This window comes from Archocentrus centrarchus, chromosome 1, assembly GCF_007364275.1.
Source record: "Archocentrus centrarchus isolate MPI-CPG fArcCen1 chromosome 1, fArcCen1, whole genome shotgun sequence".
NCBI lineage: Eukaryota > Metazoa > Chordata > Actinopteri > Cichliformes > Cichlidae > Archocentrus > Archocentrus centrarchus.
The window spans coordinates 30,087,879-30,108,401 of NC_044346.1; the positions used below are offsets into that span (position 1 = coordinate 30,087,879).

The 20,523-nt window shown below is 39.6% G+C and overlaps 1 protein-coding gene across 3 annotated transcripts in view; it reads right to left on the minus strand.

Annotated features, from left to right (window-relative positions):
* Window positions 1–20,523, minus strand: part of LOC115779839 (complement C3-like) — a 44,129-nt gene that overhangs the window by 2,715 nt on the left and 20,891 nt on the right. For all 3 annotated transcript variants that reach the window (XM_030729084.1, XM_030729900.1, XM_030730654.1), the window contains 19 exons: window positions 20,322–20,461; window positions 19,965–20,177; window positions 19,481–19,544; window positions 19,245–19,334; window positions 17,723–17,926; window positions 17,436–17,511; window positions 16,694–16,853; window positions 16,445–16,540; window positions 16,194–16,344; window positions 13,921–14,006; window positions 12,867–12,944; window positions 12,607–12,762; window positions 12,451–12,513; window positions 2,740–2,821; window positions 2,541–2,589; window positions 1,761–1,851; window positions 1,560–1,646; window positions 1,349–1,463; window positions 1,092–1,181 (listed from right to left, as the gene is read on the minus strand). In XM_030729084.1, the coding sequence (XP_030584944.1) occupies window positions 1,092–1,181; window positions 1,349–1,463; window positions 1,560–1,646; window positions 1,761–1,851; window positions 2,541–2,589; window positions 2,740–2,821; window positions 12,451–12,513; window positions 12,607–12,762; window positions 12,867–12,944; window positions 13,921–14,006; window positions 16,194–16,344; window positions 16,445–16,540; window positions 16,694–16,853; window positions 17,436–17,511; window positions 17,723–17,926; window positions 19,245–19,334; window positions 19,481–19,544; window positions 19,965–20,177; window positions 20,322–20,461 (2,091 nt within the window). The remainder of the gene's footprint in view (window positions 1–1,091; window positions 1,182–1,348; window positions 1,464–1,559; window positions 1,647–1,760; window positions 1,852–2,540; window positions 2,590–2,739; window positions 2,822–12,450; window positions 12,514–12,606; window positions 12,763–12,866; window positions 12,945–13,920; window positions 14,007–16,193; window positions 16,345–16,444; window positions 16,541–16,693; window positions 16,854–17,435; window positions 17,512–17,722; window positions 17,927–19,244; window positions 19,335–19,480; window positions 19,545–19,964; window positions 20,178–20,321; window positions 20,462–20,523) is intronic.

The window sequence follows — 20,523 nt, forward strand, 5'->3', positions numbered from 1 at the left end:
CTTCACTGGCAAATAACGAGCCTCCATCACCTTATTGGACACTTTCACACAGTCCAACAAAGCCCAACAAAAGTAGGCCAAGGTTCTTTAAGGGGCTCCTTCAGCTTGTTTTAGTCTGCATCTTCCAAAAGATCAGACAACTGGGCTGAAAGTTGATGATGCCCCAGTTTGGTGAAGCCACAAAATTGGCAGAGTTTTTATATATATATATATATATATATATATATATATATATATATATATATATATATATATATATATATATATATATATATATATATATATTAGGGGTGGGACTCGATTAAAAAAATTAATCGAATTAATTAGAAGCTTTGTAATTAATTAATCAAAATTAATCGCATTTTAATCACATTTAAATATTTAACATGAGAAATATTAATTTAAGTTTGGTTGATGAATGAATCAATATACATAAGCTTAAACTTCAAAATTTTGTTTATTTTCCCACCAGTCTACTACACAGACCAATGACAGACTTATTTTGAATTAAAGACTTAAAATTAAACCACAAAAAGGTTCTCCTTTTAACGAGCTGCTTTTCCACAGCTGTACTTCGCATTCACCTTGCTAGGCGACATGAGCTATGCAGAGGTGAGGGCAGGCGACGCTGATATGAAGGCTAGCCGCTCACTTCCGGCCTTTGCGGTCTTCGAGGGCTGCGAAGGACCTACGTGGGCCGGGTCCTTAGAAGGATGCAGCCCCTGAATTTGGACATTGTGCGTCGATATAATCTGTATGCCTGGAACTCGTGCACTAAGAAATGTTCCACGGTGCAAAGTGCGATTAAAATGCGTTAAAATTTTTAATTCGTTAATTTCCCCGTAATTAATTAATCGAAATTAACGCGTTAAAGTCCCACCCCTAATATATATATATATATATATATATATATATATATTCTTTAAGCAGTTGGTGGTTTAGACCTCTGGTAGTTGGGCTTGCTCAACAAAAGAAAGTGATACATTTTTTAGTTACAGCTTTTGACGTGATAATGCTATTAAAAATGTTTCATCAAGAATTTCAGGGGTTCAAAAAATGTATGTTATATCAGTTAGACATCTCCTGCATACCTTCAGCGCATGTGCATTCATCATTTCTACAGAGGCGCAGTAGCTTTCCACCTTTCCTCTCTGGATGGTAGAATCTCACACACGTTTTTTCTGCGTTGGGAAATGAAGATGTTCTTGCAGCATTGTGGTACAATTAAAAATGTAATATTGCACCCAACAACATAGAGTAAAATCTGGATTATTCAAAGGTGCCAGACTTATATGTGTTTATGTTGGAGACAGATGGAAGCAGCAAGTTTTAGATGCTTGAGACTCACGATCACGTTGTAGCTGGTCGCTGAATTCATAGACAGACACAGAAGCTGGCTGTATGATGCCCACTTTCAGTTTTTGATGAACCCTAAAGGTGATCTCTAGCTCTGTAAGAGGAACCTGGAGGAGAAATGCAAAGAAATTTGATTTTAAAGAATAATTAAGGAACAGGGCAGGTGAGAAAAAGTGCAAAGGAAGGGAACATTGAGGTCTCACTTTGCTCAGGTAGATGGTGAGCGAGGGTCTTTCTGACTCGGTGCTCAATGTGTATTTTGAAATAGTGCGGGCATATCCTTTGGTTTGCTACAACCAAACACATTCACTGTGTTTAAATGGTGCAAAAATTAAAGACACCTCCTTTCACTACAAATACTGAAATTTGAGCACTTTGAGTATGTGTGTGTGTATTTTTCTTACTAAGTCCAGGTCTTTTGTGTTAACAGTGAAACCAGTTAGCAAGCCAATATCCAAGACTGTTGTGGTTGCATTACGCTCCTTGTTCTTATAACTGTGCACAGAAAGGGCAGAAAACTTAAAATAATCAAAGAAGGAAAAAGCAAGTAACTTTTTTTTTAATCAGATATTAAAAGACAGAACTACTAGAAAGCTGTATTGCTCTAAACATCACCTATAAGACAAATATAATTTTAAATTAGTTCACAGATCAACATTTTTTTGCTACACATCCATCTGCTAAGGAAGACTAATTAATATAATCAAAAGATTCACACTAGCTACAAAGTGATTTTACCCCATACAAATATTATACCCCACATATCACAGTCTTGATCTTATTAACTATAAAAAGAATCCAAGTTGAATTTTAATGAAATGATGGTCAACATGATAGCATCAGCAAACTTTTTTGTATATTTTCCCTACAAAAAGGCACATCTAATGTTGTTGCTCTTCAGTGCTCCTGGATCAAAATGTTATAGTTGCAGTATCTGTGGTACATTTTTTTTTTTAAGATCTCACTCCAGTTTGGTGACTTATGTTTCTTTCAAAATTCTTCCAAGTTGGAGCCCAAAATTGTTTGTTTGGCAGTGGATATGTAAAAAACAAACAAACAAACAAAAAACCCACACATTTTAAAGGGTTAAAGCCTTTAACAGAAATGTAATAATTTAGAAAATGGATAGCTGGATGGATAGATGAATGGATGGATGTTAGTATATTTATTTTCAATGTACTTACAAAACCTTTATTTTCAGGTTGTATATATTTTCATCATCACTCATGTCCTCTGCAGAGGCAAAGCAATAGAGAACTTTAAATCTGATTCACAATATTTAATTAAAAAGCTTCATAACAAATGAAAGTGAGCAAATTACATTACATAGACAAAAATATGTGTACAAACATTTTAAGATGGATAAGCAGGCCAGAATATTACCTGGGATGAGCTCCACTGACAAGTTAAATTTCTGACAGTCACTTTCCTTTTCTTTAGGCAAAGCATAATACAGCGACATAATCTGTAACACACACAGAAGAGTATTTTTAATTTTGCATGTAGGGGAATCCAGTCAAAATAAATACTTGTCTGTATTATGTAATTCAGGTTACAAATAAAGCCTAATATATGTCTTCTTGGGAGATCTCCTCTGTGAATTGCCACCTTATCGTGGTGAAGGGATTTGTGTGTCCCAGTGATCCCATTGAGCTATGTTGTCTGGGGGCTTGTCCCCCTGGCAGGGTCTCCCATGCCAAATTGGTCCTGGGTGAGGGGCCAGACAAAGAGAGATTCAGAAGACCCCTATGGAAATGGCAACAAGGGAATTGTTTACCCTGCCTGGGATAGGGTTACCGGGGCCCCACCCTGGAGCCAGGCATGGGGAGGGAGCTCGAGGGAGAGCATCTGGTGGCTGGTCATTAGCCCGTGGTGCCCAGCCAGGCGCAGCTCGAAGAGACAACATGGGCCCACCTTGCTGTAGGCCCACCACCCACAGGAGGCGTCGTAGGAGTTAGGTGCAGTGTGTGTCGGGGGGTGGCCAAGGGCAGAGGCCCCGGCCAACCGATTCCCGGGTATCAAGACTGGCTATTGGGACGTGGCAGCAGGACACCGTAGGTCGCACGTTGATGATCAATTTTGTAATCATATCAGCAGATCTGTGGCCATATGTTCTGGACGCTCTGTGTCCGAAAGAGAGGATCTGAGCTGTCAACTGATCACCACCAGGTGGTGAGTTGGATCAAGTGGCAGGGGAGGAAGCTGAACATACCAGGCGCACCTAAATGTGTTGTGAGGGTGCGCTGAGAACCAGTGTTGACAAACTATTTTCGTCATAGTTTTTGTCAACGACCCTTTTTTTCATGACGAAAACAAGACTAAATAAAAACTACCTAAATAACTATCTAAAAGGATAAAAACGATGACAAAATTAATTGACACTTTTGTCAACAAATGAAAACGAGATGAAAATGCTTGGCGGGGATGACATCCAATCAGAACTTATTTATTTAGTGAAAAGCAAAGACAAGTTAGGAAATCATCCAATCAGAACTTACTTAATTTTATGACAGGGCGGGACAGGTTAGGAAAACATCCAATCAAATGCACAATTGCACAAATTTGCTCTAAACCCGGGAAGGAAAAACTAGCCAGTGATTTGTCGTTACTTCCGATAGAACCAAGTTATGTAAACAGTGTCAGCTGGGAGAAAGAGAAGAGCCAATGTATGGACACATTTGTCCTTTGAGTCGTGACAAACAAAAGAATGTGTAAACAATGTGGGGCGACTATCTCAGGTAAGAACAGGACAAATCTTAAACAACATTTGCAAACCAGCAGAGGTGGCAAAAGTACTAACATTCTGTACTTAAGTAGAAGTACAAGTACTTGTGTTAAAAAATACTTTGGTAAAAGTCGAAGTACTGGTTCAACTTCTTTACTTAAGTAAACGTAAAAAAGTACAGGCTCTGAAATTTACTCAAAGTAAGAAAGTACAAGTAGCTCTTTGGAGGACGTTTCTACCTGCTCTTTTTGTGTAAAGCTAACTGAACCTTATTATATATTATTGTAATAATATAAAATAATACATGAGAACACAAACGTTATTCCAATCTAAATTTTAATTCTAATGAATGTACACAGCTTGAATCACAAACTGTGAAAGGGAATTTAAACACAGCTCTGTTCTCTGTGTCCTCCATAGTAGAGGGTGACTGTGCCTCCACCTAAACACCAACATGAGGATACTCAGGGGTTACAGTGGGATTCAGAAGCTGGAGGAACCCTAAGATCAGCTGTAGTGGTTCTGCATGGGGAGAAGAATCACAGCTTTCTATTGTAGCTGCAGTAAATGATGTTGGTGTGCAGGCTGTGATCAGCTGACCTGCTGCTGCTGCTCTGAGGTTTACTGCTCTGTGTGGATGAACTGAATTCACAAAGATGTAACCCAGTATTTCACAGCTCTCTGAGCTGATCTCCATCCTCTACACTGACAGCATACAGGCTGTAGAAATGTTGGATTCAGTGAATGAATCTCAGCATCAGCAGCTTTGATTCAAACTCATCTCTGCTGCACTGATGTAACCTGTAACTCTGACCATGAACACAAAGTGCACCAACACAGAGCTTTACTGTAAATACAGTACAACAAGATAACCTGTTTATTACGTACTAAACTGCAGTATTTTCATCCAATCTTTGAATAACACAAAGTCAGTATACTTCAGTTTATTTTCCAGTCCTTACCTTTAAATCTAACCTCTCTTCTTCCTCTCCTGTCCTCTTTCTCCATCTCTGAGTGAACTTCTCTCTCTTTGCTCTCCCTGAAATGCAGCAGCTCTTCTTTTAGCTAGCAGACACACTGCGTGACAAACTGCACACACTTTGTGTGTTTGCTGATATTTGTTGAGCATTTAAAAACGTTGCATTTACCTGCCACACGTTACTCCCTTCATGCTCGCTCCTCTTCAGTAGCGCTAGCTAAGCTGTTTATGTCCTGCGAGCATAACTTATGGATTCGGTCCAGCCCGCTGTGACCCCTGATTATAGCGCTATAAATGAGACATTAATTACATGGGTTTGTGTATTTAATCCCTTTGTACCCGATAAGCCCCGATGATGGAGGATACGCCAGTACGATTGTCTCTTATATATTAATATTCCTCCGTTTAGGCTCAGATCGCTTGATGACTGACGGCGCACTGACCAGTGTTACACCAAATTCTGCGACCCATCATATTCTGCGACCACAGGGGGCAATAGCGTACATCCCTCTGCATGTACGTGCTGAATACCAGCGAGAAGGAGACTATTTACGTAAACTGCAACATTTATTTATCGTTTACCAATTTATTGAAGGATGGGTAGTAGTGGGTTTATGTATTTCAAACGATAGAATAAAAGCATTCAATGTAACGGTCCGTCCAGCTGTGTTCAATGTCAAATAAAAAAAACGCGTTTCCTTCATCAATGCGAACGAAATAATATTCCGTAAGGTTTACAATCTCCTGTTTTGGTGCTTACGCAGTTTACGTAAATAGTCTCCTTCTCGCTGGTATTCAGCACGTACATGCAGAGGGATGTACGCTATCGCCCCCTGTGGTCGCAGAATATGATGGGTCGCAGAATTTGGTGTAACACCGGAAACGCAAACTTCTCCCTGACGTGTTAAAAAGTAACGAGTCTGTTTTGAAAATGTAAGAAGTAGAAAGTACCGATACTTGTGTAAAAATGTAGGGAGTAAAAGTAAAAAGTACTCAGAAAAATAAATACTCAAGGAAAGTACAGATACCTAAAAAATCTACTTAAGTACAGTAACAAAGTATTTGTACTTCGTTACTTCCCACCTCTGCAAACCAGTCACCCAGATCTCCATGCAAAGATAAGCATTTTAATGTCACGCAAGGTAAAGTGTTCTTCCCAGTTTAGCATTTGTGTTTAGAGAAAATCACCACACCGCGGTGATTAGCCTTTCCTAATCTTAGCCCTGAAGGAACACTGCCCTGTACCTTTCAGAGCGTGTCCTGCTGTAAAACGATCGTATTATCTCAGTAAGGTGGTGTTAATGATCAGGTGTGTGTGGGAAGCTGGTGAAACGCTAATGTTAATATTATTAATAATATTCCATAACTTTTAATAAATGTTTAATTTTCATGTAAGTGTGTTTAATGACTATTTCAAGGGAAATTAAGAAAAATCATTTACATTTTACAACCTTTATATTTTAATTGACTGAATCGACTGTAGATTTAGTTGACTATATTCTTACACTAATTAGTTGACTAAAACTAGACTAAAACTATTCAGATAACTAAATTATGAGTATAACTAAGTGACATTTTCATCAAAAGACTATGACTAAAACTAAACCAAAATTTGCTGCCAAAATTAACACTGCTGAGAACGCACAGCAGAACTTTGATAGCATTCCGAGGGAGGCTGAGGACATTGAGTCCGAATGGACCATGTTCTGCACATCCATTGTTGAGGCTGCTGCTCAGAGCTGTGGCTGCAAGGTGGTTGGTGCATGTCGTGGTGGTAATCCCCGAACCAGATGGTGGTCACTGGAGGTGAAGAGAGCCCCCAAGCTGAAGAAGGAGTCTTATCAGGTTTGGCTAGCCTGTGGAACTCCGAAGGTAGCTGGTGATTCTGGCAAACCGTCAGGCAAGTCAGGAGGGGAAAGCGGTGCGCTACTCACACGGTCTATAGTGCAAGTGGAGTGCTGCTGACTTAGGGTATTGTCAGGCGGTGGAAGAAGTACTTCAAGGACCTCTTTAATCCTACTGACATGCCTTCTGCAGTGGAAGCAAAGTCTGGGGACGAGGGGGATGGCCCACCATCACTCGGAGTGAGGTCACTAACGCTAACCTCTTCTTAGCAAACAGAAGAGAGGACATTACATGTTTTTGCGCGATGCCAACACATCTGTGGATGCCTGACAGAACCTGTCCCACAGCTGGTGGACTATTTCAGGATTGAGTCTCCACTTTCTGTAGACTGCCACTGGAATTTCCTGTGTGCTGGGTAAATAATTAAGTGGAAATAAGCATCCCGTAGACCTTTTTATGTGATCCAGTTGCTCGAATGGATCACACAGCTACCACTGACAGTTCACAATAGATGTTTTCTGAGGTGAGAACTGAGGTAACGTAACTCCAGTATGGGACGTCCCCTTCCTGTACATCTCTTATTGCCTGTTGGATTAACAGAGACAAAATTTTGCCCTCTAAAGCCCTTGCAGCTTCCCCCATAGCCACCAAAAACACTACACCATTCAAACTGGGTGGTTTCATTGCAAACTGTAGTCTGTAACCCCTGGCAACAGTTGTCAACACCCATGAATGGAGTGCGCATGCGCATTGCTGCTCCACCTTGGCAGCTAAGTGGCCTGGGGACTGAAGTCCAAAACTGGTACAGGTGCACCCTTTTCAGGTGACACACTAATCCATACTTTCTGATTTTTGCTTGTTTTTTGTTTTGTTTTTTACATCTTCTTTTGAACATACTGTGCCCTCAGCTTTATGCCTGTCTGCGACAGTGCCGTTTGTTTTTTTGGCCACACCGGCTTTTATCAGCAGTGGAGAGAGACAGGAAATGGGGGAAAGATACGCAGGAAAATTGGTGACAGGCTTGGACTTGAGCCGGCGGCGCCCGCACCGCAACACGGCATATGTATGTGGTCACCAGCTTCACCACTAAGCCACCCAGGCGCCCCAGTGCCGTTTTTTTAAATTGAAAAACCATGTAGAGTGCTTTCTTCTTTGGAACCTCATACACCTCTCTCTCTCTGAACTTGACCTCACAAGGTGTTGAGGGGAGGTAACCAAATCAGGGAGCACTGAAGGAACTTGCGCTCCTGTTGACGGTGAATGGGGAGAATGTTGTTGACCATGACACAGCTTAGAGGGGAACTCAAAGAAACATCTTCCTCTCTCCGCTTCTTGAGGGGAGGAGGGAACACTGAATGAGTCCCCAGAGTGCTCAAGACAGGGATCTCTGGTGCTACTTTTCCACCGCCGAGGTGCTGGTGCTTGTGCCAGTGCTGGTGTCGGTTTCAATGAACTGGCAAAACACTTAAGAACGAGCCTGCATTTCCACCGCGTTTCTGTGAACTGCTCCTTTACGTATGAGTGTGGGCAGGTCCTCGAAGGGTACAAACATTGGAGAACATGCTCCCCTTTCTTGTGCAGCAAACACATTTTACAGTCCAAACAAAACTACTGCAGCATCTGTGTGCAGCACAGAGGTAAACACAGACAGCGATTACAAGCAAGACAACAAGTACCCACTTTACGTCCTTTTATCTGTGATATGAATTGATACAAAGCAGCAAGTTCAGAGCCGTGAAAATCACATCACTTTTCTCAAGTAATTCACAAAAAAAACAAACAAAAAACCCAGCTAAAACACTATGTTAAAAACTAGCGATGGCACGATACCACTTTTTTAGGTCCGACCGATACCGATATTTTATCTGCCGATACCGATACAAATCTGATCTTTTTTTAAAAAAAAAACAAAAAACAATTGATTTCAAATGCCTGGATACATTTTATATACATCAACAGTCTCACACACAACAAAATCAAAATCTTTTCGTTGTCCCACATACAAGACTAAGGACCAGGGGGGCAGAGCTTTTCAGGCAGTGGCATCAAAGCTCTTGAACTGTTTACCACTCCAGCTCCATTTAGCTGACTCTGTGGAGTCTTAAAAAAAACAGTTGAAAACCTTTCTGTTTAACCAGGTTTTCTGTTGACTTTATTTTTCTTTTTTCTTTTAATATGGTAATGTTAATATGTTTGTATTGGTATCAGCAGATATTCAAATGTAAAATATCATTATCGGACATAAAAAAGTGGTATTGTGACATCCCTACTAGCAATAGCTTCACAAAGCACAAGCTACTTGACACGCTCCTTTAAACATGGATATGCAACAACGTGACAACTGCTACAAGAAAAAAATATTTTCGTGAATATAACTAGAACAATAATAAAACGGTATTCCTGTGACCAGAAAACCTACATTCAGCGAGGTGGCTGCAGACAACATGCACACACAGGACATCGGATAGCTAGCCTGACCCACGAGACTCGAACTTAAAGACAATACAGCAATCAGATCAGTGGCATACAGTTTGATATTACTCATAGAGACACAATTTGGTACTCTACCGTTTCACTGCTTTATTGCAGCAGGATTTTGGATTTTTCTTTTTCTGTCAGGTTTGAACTATCAGACTGACACTGAACTGAACTGAAAGTGTGACATTCTGGACCATAATATTGAGTGATGTCATGTTCTCATGTTATTTTCTTGCTTTGAGCTAAAATGGATTTTGTTGGTGTTTTATAGGAACTCTAAATTAAAGGTCCAATACACTAAAAGGTGATTTTGATAATATCTGATTGCTTATACAAGGAAAAGACAAATACTCTAGTCAGCATGATGAGTAGTGCACACAAGTTAAATTAGCTCATATTATTAAATAGAGTTTATTAACCCTGTATGGGACAGAACTGTCTGGAAATAAATAGATTCTGGAAAGAAACAGATTATGGAAACTGAAAAAAAAATTTAGAGGGAATCTAAACTAACAATTAAAAAGCTTTAAAGAAACAACCTAGGTGTGGACCTTAAAATCAAATCGAGTTGACTATTTTGAGTTAAAGAAAGTTAAGCATGACCTTCTTAACAGTGGCGTTGAATGTTTTTGTTATATGTATTTGTTTTATTAAAAGTCTGGCTTTTCGTTTAATGGTTTTTGGTTCTGGTCTTTTCACTGTGCTTTGCTCTGCCACTCCTATGAGCCTAGAACTGGTCTAGTAGCTTATATATTTGTTTTACAGTGACATAACTGCTCAGGGCTTTCAAATTGTTTTGGAGTAGCAGGGGGGCACGCCAAAGTAGCAGGCACCTTATGACCAAGACCTTTGCTGTCCTCCATGGGCGTCTTTTCCCATCTGTTTTGCTTTTATGAGTACTATCCCCTAAATTTTACTACTTTTTAAAGACTTTCATTCAGTACTCCCATAAATATATCAAAGTTACTATAAATGAACAACTTCTACTATGAAAGGAAGAAATGCCACGGCCGATGTGTTCACAAACCATTACTTATATGCAATGCATCTCAGCAATGTTATGGTTTCATTTTAAACAGAGGTGGCAAAAGTACTGACATTCTGTACTTCAGTAAAAGTACAAGTACTTGTGTGAAAAAATACTTTGGTAAAAATCGAAGTACTGGTTCAACATCTTTACTTAAGTAAAAGTTAAAAAGTACAGGCTCTGGAATGTACTCAAAGTAAGAAAGTAAAAGTAGTTCTTTGGAGGACATTTCTACCTGCTATTTTTCTGTAAAGCTAACTGAACCTCATTATATGTGATTGTAATAATATAAGATAATACATGAGAATAGAAACGTTATTCCAATCTACATTTTAATCCTAGTGAATGTACTGTGTTATGTAATCTGTTATGTAGGACACAAACTGTGAAAGGGAATTTAAACACAGCTCTGTTCTCTGTGTCCTCCATAGTAGAGGGTGACTGTGCCTCCACCTAAACACCAACATGAGGATACTTAGGGGTTACAGTGGGATTCAGAAGGTGGAGGAACCCTAAGATCAGCTGTAGTGGCTCTGCATGGGGAGATGAATCACAACTTTTTATGTGAGCTCCAGTAAATGATGTTGTGTGCAGGCTGTGATCAGCTGACCTGCTGCTGCTGCTCTGAGGTTTACTGCTCTGTGTGGATGAACTGAATTCACAAAGATGTAACCCAGTATTTCACAGCTGTCTGAGCTGATCTCCATCCTCTACACTGACAGCATACAGGCTGTAGAAATGTTGGATTCAGTGAATGAATCTCAGCATCAGCAGCTTTGATTCAAACTCATCTCTGCTGCACTGATGTAACCTGTAACTCTGACCATGAACACAGCCTCTGTGCACCAACACAGAGCTTTACTGTAAATACAGTACAACAAGCTGACCTGTTTATTACACACTAAACTGCAGTATTTTCATACAATCTTTGAATAACACAAAGTCAGCGTACTTCAGTTTGATTTGCAGTCCTTATTTTTAAATCTAACCTCTCTTCTTCCTCTCCTGTCCTCTTTCTCCATCTCTGAGTGAACTTCTCTCTCTTTGCTCTCCCTGGAAATACAGCAGCTCTTCTTTTAGCTAGCAGACACACTGTGTGACAAACTGCACACACTTTGTGTGTTTGCTGATATTTGTTGAACATTTAGAAACGTTGCATTACCTGCCACACGTTACTCCCTTTATGCTCGCTCCTCTTCAGTAGCGCTAGCTAAGCTGTTTATGTCCCGCGAGCACAACTTAGCCCGGCCCGCTGTGACCCCTGATTATAGCGCTATACTCATACGTGTTAAAAAGTAACGAGTCTGTTTTGAAAATGTAAGAAGCAGAAAGTACAGATACTTGTGTAAAAATATAGGGAGTAAAAGTAAAAAGTAGTCAGAAAATAAATACTCAAGTAAAGTACAGATACCTGAAAAATGTACTTAAATAATTTTGAAAGTTAATCATCAAAAGTACAGAAGCTGTGCTAATGCATATTATTTTATCGTCAAACTTGCCCCTGAACAAACTGCACGGTCGGCTATGAAATTCATCATCAAATCATGCAGACGATCGCATTCCACGAGGCCGGCGACCTTTCTCTCAGCTGATCATTAGAATTATATTGTTTACATTGGTCATGTATACCTAGGTTACTTACTTTCAACCTCAGATGTGGGCTTCAACCATTTCATAAGCCCAGTCATCTGGTCCCCATGCCTGGCGGCCACTTGTGACGGCTGCTGTTTTCTCTTATTAATCTTACATGCATGAGAAGCCATAACGGCAGCAGACAATAGGAATGGTCACATGGCAGTCGTCAACCAATCAAATGGCTCAGATTGAAAGAACGTAAATATTATCACGAGTGTCCACATGGCGCTAAAAATGGAGACGGCGGACGGCGCAATTTTTTTTTTTTTTTTGAAAATTAAAAAGTAGACGGCGCAGAGTGGTGGAGTAGGCGGAAAATGCGCCTGCTCCAATAACATTTTAGCAAATGAAAAACAAACATGCAAATAATTAAACTTAGAACAAAAAACATTGCATTTTGCTTACTGTCAGTGTTGCTTCTCCTGGGCCTGTGGCTGAAACTTTCACATCTTGGTTTATAACACCGACCTGCAGGGATGCAGAAATCAACAGACTGAGCAAAAGGAACAATAATGATTGTTAAGATTCTGTGAATTTGTGTGAGACAGAGTCTATTCGCACTTTAGATGTTCTTGTAGCAAAGTGGTTTTCCCAGTTGAAGTTGTATTTGTCAGAGTTTGATCTGCCCGGCAACAAGATGTCCACATTCAGATCATAGTCTGGCTCTTTTTCACTGGCCCAGTACTCTCCTATTGCTTGGTATACTGTCATTGTGGCCTGGGGAGAAAAATGATCAGTGATCAATAATTTGTGTCCAGACAGCCTACAAGAAGAGCAAGCTAGTGCATCAGTACAGGATGATATTATAACATCTAATTTACCTGAGATGACCCATAGCCTCCATTCTCTCTTATCTGTTTGTTGAACCATCTGACAACAGGTTTGGCTTCTTCAAAGGCCTTTAATAGGAGGAAAGGGTTGAACTACAGTGCAAGTGCATTAAAAAAAAACTACACTGAAAACAGAGAAAATCTCATCAAAGCTGTTATATAATGAAAATATAGTTTCCACCATTTATAGTTATTGACTCCATGTATAAGCAATCTTCTTCTGGCTGCTCCCTCAGCTGCCACCATCTCACCATATACTTTGTATGTTGTCCTGTCACACCAACCTTCAGCATATCCTCCTTCACTACTTCCACAAATCTTCTCTGTGCCCCCCACCCAGCAGCTCCATATTCAACATCTTTTGTCCAATATATCTACCATCCCTTTTCTGTAAATGTCCAAACCATCTCAGTCTTGCCTCTCTAACTTTGTCGCTAAAACGTTCAATTTAGGATGCTCCTCTAATATACTCATTTCTAAACCTGTCCCTCCTGGTCACTCACAGCAAAAATCTTCAAATCTGCCACCTCCAGCTCAGCCTCCTGTCTTTTTGTCAATGTCACTATATCCAATCATTAAATCATGGCACATCTTACTACCATCTTATAACCACCACCACCCCCCACCCCCACATCATTTTTGCTAATATCCCTTTGTCACAAATCACCTTTCTTTATCTCCACCACTTGCATCTTCACCTTTCCATTTGTCTCCTGTTCATGCACACACACGCATTCTGTCTGGCTTCTACTGTCTTTCATTCATTATCACTCCAGAGCATACCTCCACCTCTCCAGGCTCTCTTCCACCTGCTCCCTACTCTCACTACAGCTTAAAATGTCATCTGCAAACATCATAGTCCATGGAGATTCCTCATCTTTCCCAAAGCTTCATTGTATAGCTTGTCAACATTATCGCTCTGTCATTACTACAGCTCTATACTTACTATGGATCCATGTACAAGTAAAACACAAGAAAAAAAATGTATTATTGTATCCAATCAAATGTCTGCAAATAATTTTTGCTCAATGACACAAATGCTTGCCTTGGCTTTGACAAGAGCCAGCAGAGCATAAGCTGTGGCCTCTACTGTGAAAACACGACCTGCAGGTGTAGGCCAATGGGACAAATCTGAGGAAAACACAAAGACAATTTTGCATCAGTAGAGCGGTGTTCACACAGTTAGGTTGTAAGCATGCTTTCATGAGGTTCATAAGGTTATATCATAAAGGGGTTACATAAAGTTGTATTTTATTGATAGAAAAATGCACGTTCTTTTACAAAAAGAAAACAAATATTTCTAAGGTGCAGGCTAGCTAGAAGGAAAAAGGAAGACTGAAATACAGAAATGTAATCCTTCCTGCTGCTTCAGTAATATTTACCAGATACATCTCAGTTCACAGCATACTCTAAACTGACAAAATTTTGTGAAGCAGTTCTGCAAGTTAATTGAAAACAAAACAGAAAACGATCAAAAGAAAAAAGTTGTGAAGCCATAATTCGATATCCAAATATTTGTCTATTTGTCTTTATTTTGAATTGTATACAAAGTTTATGGATGATAAATGTGCCACTCTGGGCCACTCTATACTGCATTTGTGGCAAACCAGAATGTGCACTTAAGTCAAACTATGGAATTACAAGACTTTTTCTGGAGCATTCAAATTTATTACAATCTGTAACAAGCTAAAAGGTACAATGTATCATGTACTGCAGTGGTTTGAATCATATTTATCTCATAGACTCCAATTTGTTCATGTAAATGGGGAGTCTTCTTCACACACTAAGGTTAATTATGGAGTTCCACAGGGTTCTGTGCTAGGACCAGTTTTATTTACATTATACATGCTTCCCTTAGGCAGTATTATTAGAAAGCACTGCATCAATTTTCATTGTTATGCAGATGATACTCAGCTTTACCTATCAATGAAGCCAGATGACACACATCAATTAGTTAAACTGCAGGAATGTCTTAAAAATATTAAGGCCTGGATGACCTCTAATTTCCTGCTTCTAAATTCAGATAAAACTGAAATTCTTGTTCTTGGCCCCACAAATCTTAGAAACATGGTGTCTAACCAGATACTTACTCTGGATGGCATTACTTTGGCCTCCAGTAACACTGTGAGAAATCTTGGAGTCATTTTTGACCAGGATATGTCCTTCAATGCACATATTAAACAAATATGTAGGACCGCTTTTTTGCATTTGCGCAATATTTCTAAAATTAGAAACATCCTTTCTCAGAGTGATGCTGAAAAGCTCATTCATGCATTTATTACTTCTAGGCTGGATTATTGTAATTCATTATTATCAGGCTGTCCTAAAAGCTCCCTGAAAAGCCTTCAGCTGATCCAAAATGCTGCAGCTAGAGTACTGACAGGGACTAGAAAGAGAGAGCATATTTCTCCCATATTGGCTTCTCTTCATTGGCTCCCTGTTAAATCTAGAATAGAATTTAAAATTCTTCTCTTCACATACAAGGTCTTGAATAATCAGGCACCATCTTATCTCAAAGACCTCATAGTACCATATCACCCCAACAGAGCACTTCGCTCTCAGACTGCTGGCTTACTTGTGGTTCCTAGGATACTTAAGAGTAGAATGGGAGGCAGAGCCTTCAGCTTTCAGGCGCCTCTTCTGTGGAACCAGCTTCCAGCTTGGATTCGGGAGACAGACACCCTCTCTATGTTTAAGATTAGGCTTAAAACTTTCCTTTATGATCAAGCTTATAGTTAGGGCTGGATCAGGTGACCCTGAACCATCCCTTAGTTATGCTGCTATAGGCCTAGTCTGCTGGGGGGTTCACATAATGCACTGTTTCTCATTCACCTTATTTACTTTGTTTATACTCCACTCTGCATTTAATCATTAATTGATATTAATCTCTGGCTCTCTTCCACAGCATGTCTTTCTCTCCCCTCAGCCCAACCGGTCGCGGCAGATGACTGCCCCTCTCTGAGCCTGGTTCTGCTGGAGGTTTCTTCCTGTTAAAAGGGAGTTTTTCCTTTCCACTGTCGCCAAGTGCTTGCTCATAGGGGGTCGTTTTGACTGTTGGGTTTTCTCTGTATTATTGTAGGGTCTTTACCCACAATACAAAGCGCCTTGAGGCGACAGTTTGTTGTGATTTGGCGCTATATAAATAAAATTGAATTGAATTGAATTGTATCATGTATACCATGATATGAACATCATGAGAGAGGCTCTATTTGGCTGTAGTATTTGTATTGTGGTTGTTGACAATTTTTTTGGATGTACTATTCATTTTTCCATTTTAACATTACTGTCTTTAGATTGTGGATTTTTGTGTTACAGCACCTGGGGAAGAAAACATAAAGAAGATCTCTCGGTTCATTTTGTTTTCGTTGGCCAGGGCATATGATGCTATGGCCACAGCATAAGGGTTGACTAAGCTTGGCAGACGCCTCTCCAGGTAGGCCACTGCTTTGTCTATGCTGACTTGCAGATTCTGGACAGAAGGAAACAATGAAGGACAGAAATTTACAGGTTACCAAGTCTACCAATGGACAGAGCTTCAGGTGTATTTGACTACTGCGTGTCACACTTACATTAACAGTGGAAGCACATATTGTGCGTGACTCCTGCATAGAAATGACACAGAACGCTGTAACGGAGGCATCTGAATCTGTGTCAAGCACATCACCCTGTACATGTAAATACACACAAGCATGTCAAAACTATTATTATCCTTACTATAGTCAATATTTGCTGATCCATGTAAAACTACAGCCATCACAGTTTATTTTTATACAATCCTGTGTTAAAATGAAGGGTGTTAATGAAATCAGTAAACGTACAAGAATCTCTTTGTGGGACACACTTCCAACTTCTCTAAACATGCCGTCAGGTTGCTGTGTGTTCAGAATCAGAAAACTGACAGCGTTACAGATGACTTCGCTTTGCACTGCTACTAGATTGTTGGCCATGGCAAACACCTTGACAACATATGCTGTCAGCCTAGTAGAATAGAAGAGAGGATGTAGTACTTTAGCTTAAGGCAAATATTTAAAAAAAAAAAACACATAAAATCATCAGAATCTTGGTGAGAAGAGATGCAAACCTTTACATAGTACATACAGTGGTCCCTCGTTATATCGCGATTTACTTATTGCGGCTTCACTGTATCGCAGATTTTTTTTTTTTTAATTTACTAATTCTGTTTCACTGAGTTTTCATTATATTGCAGGATTTTGCTGTATACAGGTATTTCTATAACACCCCACAACTATGTTCATCACTCGGATGAAGAGATAAGACACGCCTATGCCTTTAGCAAAAATGGAAGTTACGGATGAGAGCGAAGATTCTGCACCACTTTCATCGCCATCAGTACTGCACAGCTACATTATTCATCATCTTCATCATTCACGTTGTAGTAAGAGCATGAAAAAGTTTTATAGGTGTGTGGGAATGGTTTATAAAGCCTTAAAATATATATAAATAAAATAAATGCATAATAAATACAACACTGCTACTTTGTGGATTTTCACATATTGTGGGGATCTCTGGAGGGATCACTGTCTGTACGGTAGGCCTCACCAGGTGCTGCTGGGTTGATCCTGAGTCCTAGCAAAAGATCCATCTTTTTTACTATATTGAATTTGGTTGTGGTACCCTAAATAAAACAAAACAACAACAAAACATTTTACTCACTGTTGTTCAAACTTTGTGCTGAAGGTTACTGAAAGTGAGTTTGAAAAGTATTTTTAAATTGGGTGATTTTGTACTATACTGTTTACCATGGTATATTATTTCTGACAAAGTCAGTTACCTTTTGTTCTTACACAAAGTCTCTCATATCAGTGCTAACAATTGTGTTAACTCACCAGTTCTGATGTGCTGGAGGGCATCACGGCGCTTGTTAATGTCCACATCTTCCCAGAGAATGGCTTTGTCCAAATATGTGGTTGCGATGACTGTTAGGGTCATGTGAATCATGTTCTCCTCTCCACATCCCGAAGGCTCATAGATCAGACTATCCATGGATTCCCCACTAATAGTGTTCTTTAGCACAATTCTCTGCTGTGCCCCTGAAAGTAGTCCACAACGAGTGTGATCATTTGCTGTTAAGAACAAGGTAAAACACATAGCTTTTGCCAGTGGTGCTGGCAGAAATAATCCCATATACACTGCTTACATTTTGTTAGTTTTTTTTACACTATTTTGAAAATACAGTGAACCCTCGCTATAACGCGCTTCACCTTTCGCAGCCTCGCTGTTTTGCGGATTTTTTTAGTGCAGTTTTTTATGCTTTTTTTTTAACAGTGTATGAACACGCACTGTGTTCTGCATCCTGATTGGCTGTCAATCAATCTCCTCCGATCTCAGCACAAAGAAGCACAGTTAGAGGAACTGTGAAATACGGTGAGTCACAATGTGTCCAACCTTGTTGGTTGACCATTAAAATTATTATTTTACAGTATTTCTAAAAAGTTATCATAGTTATTGGTAAGAAAACGTTTCTATTTTTATTTCTTAAAAAAAATGCTTGGGCTTGAAAACAGGTTTTGATCTTTGGTTTCGTTCTATAGTACTGTATAATAACTGTAAAAAATAAAGCTGACTATGCGGATTTCGCCTATCACGGGTTATTTTTGGAACGTATCCCCCGCGATAAACGAGGGTTCACTGTATAATTTTGTCATCAGCTGATCCAGTCTTTGAATTCTTTAATTGATTAATATGTTTGAAGTGTTTGGTTTTTTGACTGGATCATCATGTGTAAGGTAAACATTTCAAGGCTGATAATTAGCATGATCCTCACTGGGTACAGTGCTGTGAAAACATGTTTGCCCCTTCCAGAGTGCTTTGTTTTGCATATTTGGGACTCCAATGAACCACAGTGAGAGCCATTACTACAAATGGAGAAAACGCCTGGTAAGGTTCAGTGGTGAACCTTACCAGGAGTTAGGTTCACCAAGGTCAGTGTTTGTAATTCAACAATAAGAAAGAGACTGGACAAAAATGGAGTTCCAAGGAGAAAACCATTGCTGATCAAAAAGAACACAAAGTTTCAAATGATGATCCTCAAGACTTTTGGGGGAAATATTCTGTGTACTGACAAGGCAAAAGTTTAATTTTTTGGAAGGTTTGCATCCTGTTACGTTAGGCGTAAACATAACACAACATTTCATAAAAAAGGACATCATAATACCAATAGTCAAACATGGTGGTGGTGGTAGTGTGATGGTCTGGGTCTGTTTTGCTGCTTCAGGACCTGGACAACTTGCTGTAATTAATGGAACCATGAATTCTTTTCCTGTTCATGCCACTGTCTCTTGCAGTACTGTTGCTTAGCAGTAATGCAGAGGTATCACTGCAGGAACTCTAATGCATTATATATCGTACCTGTCAGTGAGATTTGAGTGCTGGTAGGTGAGTTTGGAACAAAATCTACCACAGGAATCTTGCTGTTGAGGATTTCCACTTGTCTGCCATCTAAAATGTGGAAAGAGCTTTGGTAACATTTGCAAATAATAAACAGAAATGTAGCTGTTCATCATCAGGCTATGAATAACCAGGTATTTAGAAGGAAAGACTCTAATTACTATTATTTACTGCAGGTACTTAGTAATGATACTTACCTTTACCTCTGTGTTTGGGGTCCAAAGTTACAGTCTGAGAAGTTTTTATCAATACACCTTCAGGCTGAAAAATAAAACAAGGTTGTAGAAATACACCAGTAGTCACAACTTTTTTACCTGGTGTGCAACAAATGTAGAGGTCGAAACTTTGCCGTAGTTGTTTACATTGTTTTCCTTTTCAAAAGCATCTTAATTCAGTTCCATTTGGTCAGGACCATTAATAACAAGAAGATTGTAATTTCAGTCTGCAGTGATTTATACTTTGCAGTATATCTTTTTCCCCCACATTTACAAACACATGCTAAAAAAGTATGAAGGGGGAAGAGCAGCTGCAAGACCTCCACTATAGAACAGAACAAGCATCAGTGTGACAGTTTCAGGTTTGGATCCCAACCTGATTTGAAAAGCCATGGCAAAAAGGGTGGACATGCTGTTTAGGCAATTTAATAAAGTAATTTATTAAGCAAATTCAAGTTTCTCTTACCACTACTCGCAGCATCTTCACAATTCCATCACTGATTTCTGACTCTTTAACAGCTGCTTTGACCTCAATGGGGTATTGTCCATCTTTTGTAGGAATGATGATGAAGGGTACAGAGCGTATAGTTCTGGCTCCAACTTTAATCTCTTGACGATATTTCCCACGTCTAGAAGCTGTGCTGCACACATGCTCCACCTCAATCAGATCAACACGCACCTTGAATACAAGTGAAAGAATTCAAGGTTTCTTTAGGGATTTCAAATACTTATTGTCATAAGCTACAGAATATATTATTACAGTATATGATCAGGTTCATGATAATTATGGTGGCGTCGGCTTGCTCAAATGGCCCAGACTTACAGTATAAGGATTAGGACTGTGGTTGTGGATGACTGTCTTTATTTCTAGCTGCTCTCCACGAACAGCCGAATAGGGTAGAGTCAGATCAATGAAGAATTTTTTCTGGACAAATACCTCTAATGGATCACTCACACAGATACCTTCACCCCCCCCCCCCCCCCCCCCCCCCCAGAAAGGGAATAAAGACAGCAATAATGAAACA